The 7837-nt window shown below is 39.0% G+C and overlaps 1 protein-coding gene across 2 annotated transcripts in view; it reads left to right on the plus strand.

Moving 5' to 3' along the window:
* Positions 1 to 2657, plus strand: part of ASCC1 (activating signal cointegrator 1 complex subunit 1) — a 99729-nt gene extending 97072 nt beyond the window's left edge. For both annotated transcript variants that reach the window (XM_059899278.1, XM_059899279.1), the window contains exons 10-11: positions 819 to 978; positions 2061 to 2657. In XM_059899278.1, coding sequence (XP_059755261.1) covers positions 819 to 935 — 117 coding nt within the window. In that variant the 3' untranslated portion in view covers positions 936 to 978; positions 2061 to 2657. The remainder of the gene's footprint in view (positions 1 to 818; positions 979 to 2060) is intronic.
* The last annotated feature ends 5180 nt before the right edge of the window (positions 2658 to 7837 follow it).

Raw genomic sequence — 7837 nt, forward strand, 5'->3', positions numbered from 1 at the left:
TCTAAGCAGTGTGGCTTAATTTTCCTCGAATGAATTCTGATGTCATTTTGCATTCTGCCTTGTAACTGTACTAATTACAAGAGCAGGTCTTTCTCAGAGTGTGGCTCATCCCTCCCTCTGACAAAGTTGAAAGCTTTTTAAATAAAGAATTGTAGTAAAGAGCATTTACTTTAGGATGCTGGCTTGAATCCAAAGTCTAATGAAAGGTTTTTGATAAATATTATCATTTGTACTTGTTATATCATTCAATAGAAGTGTTCCTCTGGCTGTTTTGTGTGCGAAAGTGTTCTGTACTCCTCGCTGGGTTATCAGAATTATTTGTAGGGCAGGAACCTTATCTTCTGTTTATTTTAGTCAGTGTTTCTAATAAATGTTGTTGACGAGGTGGGGGAATATATTATATCAAATTTTATCCTGGCTCTAACAAAACTAACATCCTGCATGGTCAGTAACTGAAAGTCATAGAAGCAGCTTTGTTAGGCCCTATGGATCAGGGTATGGCCCTAGGATGTTTGTTACGAGTTCCTGGTCATATCTGCTCAATAGATACATTTTGGAGTTGACTTCTCAGAGCTCTTTCTCTAGTGCATTTTGTCCGAGGAGGCTTTTCAATTAATCAACGAAGAGCTGCTGTTCTTTTCTCACTCCCGCTCCTATCCCTCCTCTCCAGGATCATTTTTCAGAATAAATACTGAAAAGAAAGCACAGGAGGTTTGTCGGGATTGTTGTGGTGTTTTTACAAGAGAATCTGATGTTCAATGTTTTCATCTATGATTTTCTTTGGATATTCACTCTGAGTTTTTATTCTTCCTTTTCAGCTATTTGAGAACTTCTGCTTTGGTACCCTAAAGCTCAATTCAATTCACATCTCTCAGAGGTTCACAGTAGACAGCTTTGGAAACTATGCCTCCTGTGGACAAATTGACTTCTCCTGAGGTGGATCTTGGGAAACACTGGAAATTAAACATCCTCACAAAGGTGCTGAGGGAAAGTATCATCATTTTAATTGCCAAGGAGGGATGTGGAAATTTGGGTGATAACTTTCCTGGGTGGTTTCCCAAGGATACCGTGGTGTCTAATGGTGGTCCACAGTCATCGCACTGTCAGCGAGATGGTTGTGAGCACAGGGAGAACATATGCCTGTAACCCTTAGCTTGTTCATCTTTCACAGGGTCTACCTCTCTTTCCAAAGCTCTTCTCTGAAAATGTACCTCTGAAGCCCAGTGGAGCTCAGATTTGCATTATTTCTTATATACCTACTGATTTTGCCTCAACCATTAAACTCTTATATTAATACTTTAAAAGAGAATTACAGATGTGTGATCTTATTAATCTCTCCACCTAGATAATATCTACAGATTCTAGAAGGTTTGTATTTTTTCCTTCCCCTTGTACTCTTTTAATCAATAACTGGAATTTGTTTTTTATTGTGGTAAAAAACACATAACCTAATATTTACCATCTTAAGCCATTTTCAAATATACAGTTTGGTAGTGTTAGGTATATTCATATTGTTGTGAAATATCTCTAGAACTTCTTCATCTTGCAAATCTGAAACTCTGTACCCATTTAAGCAACTCTTCTTCCCCCCCACCCCCCAGACCGCTGGCAACCACCATTCCACTTTCTCTTTCTATGGATTTGAATACTTGAGATACCTCATATAAGTGGAATCATACAGTATTTGTCTTTTTGTGACTGGCTTATTCTACTTAGCATAATGTCCTCAAAGTTCATTCATTTTGTAGCATGTGTCAGGACTTCCTTCCTTTTTAAGGCTGAGTAATATTCCATCGATGTATATACACTCATCCCTCGGTTTCCCTTGGTTTCAGTACCTCCCTTGGTATCTGTGGATTCTCAAGTCCCTTATATAAAATGGCATAATATTTGCATATAACCTATGCATACCCTCCTGTATACTTTAAATCATCTCTAAGTTATTTATAATACCAAATACAATGTAAATGCCATGTAAATATTTGCTGGCACACAATAAATTCAAGTTTTCCTTTCTGTAACTTTCTGTAATTTTTTTTCTGAATATTTTTGGTCTGCAGTTGGTTGACTCCACGGATGTGGAACCCATGGATGTGGAGGGCCGACTGAACCACATTTTGTTCATCCAGTCTTCCGTCGATGGACACTTGGGTTCCTTCCACCTCTTGGCTATTGTGAATAATGCCCTATGAACATGGGTGTACAAATATCTGAGACCCTGCTTTCAATTCCTTTACTACTTAGAATTTAAACTTTAGCAAAATAACTGGTAAAGTTTTTACCTTTTACTTTGATCTGTCCTTTTTCTTCTGAAGTTGGTACCTTTTATATTTCTTAGATTCCTGTTCCTTCACCCTACCCTAACCCTCGCCTTCCCATGCCACTGATGGAGCTGCAGTATTGTACCTCTTTTCTGTTTACTTCTCAGGGCAGCAGCAATCAAAACAATGGTGATATCAGCAGGACTATGCAGAGTTCCCTGGGAGAGTGTCAGCCACAGGAGGCACTCACTCCTTCCTTGCTGCAGACCAGCAAAGGGAGGGAGCTCCCAGCACAGGTTTGCCCCACGCATCAGTCCTGCCACACTCTCTGCTGGGGAGCTCCAGCCTCACTGTTTCCTCTCATCTCTACCCCCTCACAGCCTTTCTCCCTCCATGGCCTCTCTCTTTCCTTCATTCCTTAGTCTTAATCTTGATTCTTACTTTCTATTTGAGAAGTATGATTCTGAATCCCGTGTGTTAATAAAGGCCACGACATGGTAAGGGCTGTATATAACACTCAGAGATTTGTTATCAATGTGACTGCACAGATCGTTTGTGAATAAATGAATTTCTAAAGTAACTGTGTTTTTCTTTTAGTATTATTATATACTTTCAGTTTGGCCCCCTTAGTCAGTGTGTGTTGGGATACATTGCTGCCATCACTTATTCACTAGCATAGCATATTTTTCATCCAGGAATTACGTATTGGTGCCTGCAGGGTTGCTTTTTCCCCAGAAAGCTTTCTACTGGTAATACTCATTTTTTTATTTAAGTTGAGCTTTTACCTCACTCACCTCTGATTGTTAAATGGCATATGGGAATGAGTGCTCCCAGAGGTAGTACTGAGTAGCAGAGTCGACTGAAATTCAGTGCCCGCATCTCTTCTTGGTCCCGTTTCTGTCTTACTGATTTCTTTCTGACAGCTGCCGTTGGGCAACCTTGACCAGGAAGTAAAGATGTCTTCTTTTGAGTATCAGAGGTATGACTTATGTTTTTAGGAAAAAAATTTTTATCTTTGGAGAATGTAACTTTATATATCAAATGCTAAATTCTTAACAGAATTAGAAATTCTGTTATTTAGTATTTAGAGGTAACTATGCGTTTAAGGACTTATCATACTGTTAAGTAATTTTTCACAAGTTATTTGTCTTTTTCACTCTCATTCTCTCATGCTTGTAAAGTGGAGTTTTCCAGCAGCTATGTGATATGGTGACATCATCACTCTGATGGTTAATAGAGTGTGTGCTTATGTATTTTTGTTTGTTTTGTAAGTTTGTAGGTATTGGTAGAATTAGAAAAAAAAATTTTATGTTTTAAGTTTTCTTTTAGAAGCCAATAGACAAATTTTTGAGACAATGTAGCTCTAAAGAAAGTACACTTTAAACTACTGTTGTAGAAGGGGGAGTAGCAGGTAGTTTTGATGTAGAACTTTTCGAAAAGAGCAACAGTGTTAGCAAATAATTTTTGATGGAGCTAAAAGAATTTTTCAAGATTCCAGGTCCCCTTTCACCAAACTGTAATGGGGTCAAGGATGGAGGATTTACTTCTGTGCTTATAATCCAGTCTCCCTTAGTATTACCACTTTGCAGTTCATTCTGCACTGAAATAGAGTTAAATTGCACTTAACATCCCTCCAGTTGGCTTTTGAGGCACTGAATTCACCTTCAACTCCTCTAAGAGGAGAAGGGGAAAAAAATCTCTCACCATGATTATTACACAAGATCTGTGTTATTATATAAGGAACTTTGTTATGGAGAATAATATTGGTGTTTTTTTGAAGGGGCACAATGAGTTACCCCCAAATGAACTCCATACCCTTGGTAGAAACATGATAAATGTTTCTTATAATGGTTATTTACTTATTTTTGGCTGTGTGGGTCTTCATTGCTGCACGTAGGCTTTTCTCTAGTTGCGGCGAGCGGGAGATACTCTTCGTTGCGGTGCACGGGCTTCTCATTGCGGTGGCTTCTCTTATTGCGGAGCATGGGCTCTAGGCACGCGGGCTTCAGTAGTTGCAGCACGCGACTCAGTGGTTGTGGCACACGCGCCCCAGAGCGTGTGGGCTTCAGTAGTTGCAGTGCGTTGGCTCAGTAGTTGCGGTGTGCAGGCTTCAGTAGTTGTGGGGCATGGGCTCAGTAGTTGCGGCTCGTGGGCTCTAGAGCGCAGGCTCAGTAGTTGTGGTGCACGTGCTTAGTTGCCCCATGTCATGTGGGATCTTCCCGGACCAGGGTTTGAACCCGTGTCCCCTGCATTGGCGGATTCTTAACCACTGGACCACCAGGGAAGTCCTATAATGGTTATTTTTTAAGTGAACTTCAGAGTTTACTAAATTGGACACTGATGAGAATCCAGCTTCATAATGACACAAAGCTTGGTTCAGGTTTGCTCTTGCACTGTGTGCTTTTCCTGGTGCCAAAGAGAACCTGATGGTACCAGAGGGGTATTGAGTTAAGGAACACCTCTCAGATTCTGTCTTGATGCTTACAGGGAGACGGATAGCAAAACCCAAGGATGCTATAGGTGTGAAAAGGGACTGCTGTTGTGGTTGTTTATCAGTAGCTTTTTTGTTGTTATTAATAAAATGATCTCTCAAACAAAGGTAAATTAAGATTACTGTGTGAAAAATCATCAAGCTATCTACTTTGTCTTATGCTTTTTCCAGTGTTATGCTTCAATTTAAATATTTGTTTAAAAAATAAATTTCCTCATCCAGAGGTTACTACTTCCTATGCATTTAAGCACATGTATCATGTTGCTAACTAATTTTTCACAAATGATAACAGCAAATATTAGCAGAATGCCCACATTTGTCATTTATTTGTGAATAATGTGTATTTATTCATTAAATCTTTACAAGCCCACTTAAGTTGGTTTTATCATTAACCTCATTTTAGAAACTGAAGTTTAACAAGGTTAAGAAATTTGCCTGAGGTCGTAAAGCTTGTATCTGTGGTTCTTAAAATGTGGTCTTTGTACCCCTCAGAGTCCCTGAGATCCTTTGGAGAGGTGGGAAGGTCCTACTATTTTCATAAAAATATTAAGGCATAATTAGCCTTTTTCACTCTGATTCTCTCCTGAGTGTACAGTGGAGTTTTCCAGAGGCTATGTGATATGGTAACATCATCACACTGATGGTTAATAGAATATATGTTTGTATATTTTTGTGTTTTCTAGAATTTTGTAAGTTGGTAGGTTTAGGTTATAGAATCATGTTTTTAGAGGTAAACTCAGTTTGCTCTCAGTACTTCTGCTGTGCTTTTACTACCTACTTCCCATTATAGCTACTATTATGGGCTGAATTGTGTCCCCTGAGAATTCATGTGTTGAAGCCCTCACCCCCTAGTACCTCAGAACGTGACTGTTTGGAGATAAGGCCTTTAAAGAGGTGATTAAGTTAAAATAAGGCTGAGGCTGTTAGGGTGGGCCCTAAGCCAGTCTGACTGATGTCCTTATAAGTAGAGGAAATTTGGACACACAAAGAAACATTGGACCCCTGACTACTGAGATCAGCTCCCTGGGTCTGTCTCCAAAAAAGTTTGGTTGATGATATTGCCTAGTAACTGGTGATTGGAAGGGTCTGAGAATGACAGTGAAACTGACCAATTCAGAACAGACAGGGCCAGACTTAGGAAGTTCCTTCTGCCTCTGCCCTGATCATCAAAGCCTTCAAGGAATGGCCAAGAGACAGAAAGAAGCAGAACATTAAGCACAGTGGACATACAATTTTTGATGAGATTGTCAACATTGCCCAACAGATGTGGCACTTATTTTTAGCTCAAGAACTATCTGGAACCATTAAAGAGATCCCAGGGACTGCCCAGTCTGTGGACTGCAGTGTTGATGGCTGCCACCCTCATGACATCATGGATGACATCAACAGTGGTGCAGTGGAATGCCCAGCTAGTTAAGGACAGCAAAGGAAAATATTTCAATAAAGGATCATTTGACAACCAAAAAAGAAAGAAAGAAAAACATCAGATATGTGCATGCACAGAGGAAAGACCATGTATGACAGCAAGAAGGCAGCCATCTGCAAGCCAGGAGGAGACAGGAGAAACCAAGTCTACCAACACCTTTTTTTTCTTTTTTTCTTTTTGGCCTTGCTTTGCTGCTTGTGGGATCTTAGTTCCCCAACCAGGGATTGAACCCAGGCCCTCAGCAGTGAAAGCAGGGAGTCTTAACCACTGAACCACCAGGGAATTCCCAAGTCTGCCAACACTTTAATCTTGGACTTCTAGCCTCCAGAATTTATTGAGAAAATAAATGCTGTTGTTTAAGCCACCCAGTCTGTGGTATTTTGTTATGGCAGCCCTAACAAACTAATACACTTGCTATAATGCAGAAGATAATCTACCTTTCTTCTGAGCCAGACATTAAAGAGATTTGCCAAAGTGTAAAACAGTAACAATACTACTACTCTTATTAATTTGGTGTGTGGGGGGGTGGGGAATATAATTTTTTTCATAAAATATGTTATTTTGTTAATACGGGTTAGGTATTGTTATTTTTAAATACACTTTTTTTTAATTGTTTTTTTTAATCACTAAATTTTTATTGATAGACTTTACAACAATAATCCCTTATTTAGATAACCACATTTATACTCCCAATAAATTCCACACCACTGTCAGTTCTTCCCCATGTCCAAATAAAAACAAAATTCCTTGAAGCTCTCATCAATTTCACAGGACATTGCTGAAACAAATGCTAGAGCCAGAATAGTTATAAAAATTAACTGTATATTTAATTAATTGTGCCCAAGTTAGTAAGTTGTCTGCTTAAAATGCAGCGTTAGTTTAAAAATAGACTATTCTTACTTGTCAGTAATGCAGGCTCAGAAAGATGGATTTTCTTGTGTAGGCAAAACATTTTACCATAGCTAGCTAGCTGGCTGGGGTCTGCTGGCCAACTGAGCCCTGGGCTTCTGATCAAGCAGGAAGGCCTCCTCTTCCAAAGACCTAATCACTTGATGCTAACAAAGCAAAAAAAAAAAAAGTAGGCAAACTTGCAAACCCTTGAGAATCAGAATTACAATAGATATTAGAGTCTACCAAGATATTAAAGAAACCCTGGGTTTCAATTCAGATTTACTGATTCCAACAAAGTTGTTTTCAAGTTTGTAGGTGGTTCATCATTTCACTCTCTTGACCATTTCACTGCTTGTTTGCAAACTCTTTTGAGGCAAAGATTGAAATCACTGTACTTTTTACAAACTGTTGACAGTTCTTGTAAAACCTTTTTCTCCCAAGACAAATTCTAAAATCTATTGGCTAAAGGGATATTTGCGTGTTATCAATGATCTATCAAATCCTGACCTCAGGATCATCTTCTGCAACAAGCCTCCCTTCATTATTTGGGAGAGAAATTTCCATTTAAGCATGTATCTTCCTTTAATTAAGTTTTTTTAAAAAGATTTTTTAGAGCAGTTTTAGGTTCACAGAAAAATTGAGAGGCAGGCTTAGTTTTATTTTCAAGTACAGTATATCAATGTCTATACTGTATATCTCACATAAACAAATACAAAAGTTCTTTGGGATCCTCAGTAATCTTTCAGTGTACAGGACTCCTGAGACCAG

Source organism: Balaenoptera ricei, chromosome 16, assembly GCF_028023285.1.
Source record: "Balaenoptera ricei isolate mBalRic1 chromosome 16, mBalRic1.hap2, whole genome shotgun sequence".
In the NCBI taxonomy this organism is placed as follows: Eukaryota; Metazoa; Chordata; class Mammalia; order Artiodactyla; family Balaenopteridae; genus Balaenoptera; species Balaenoptera ricei.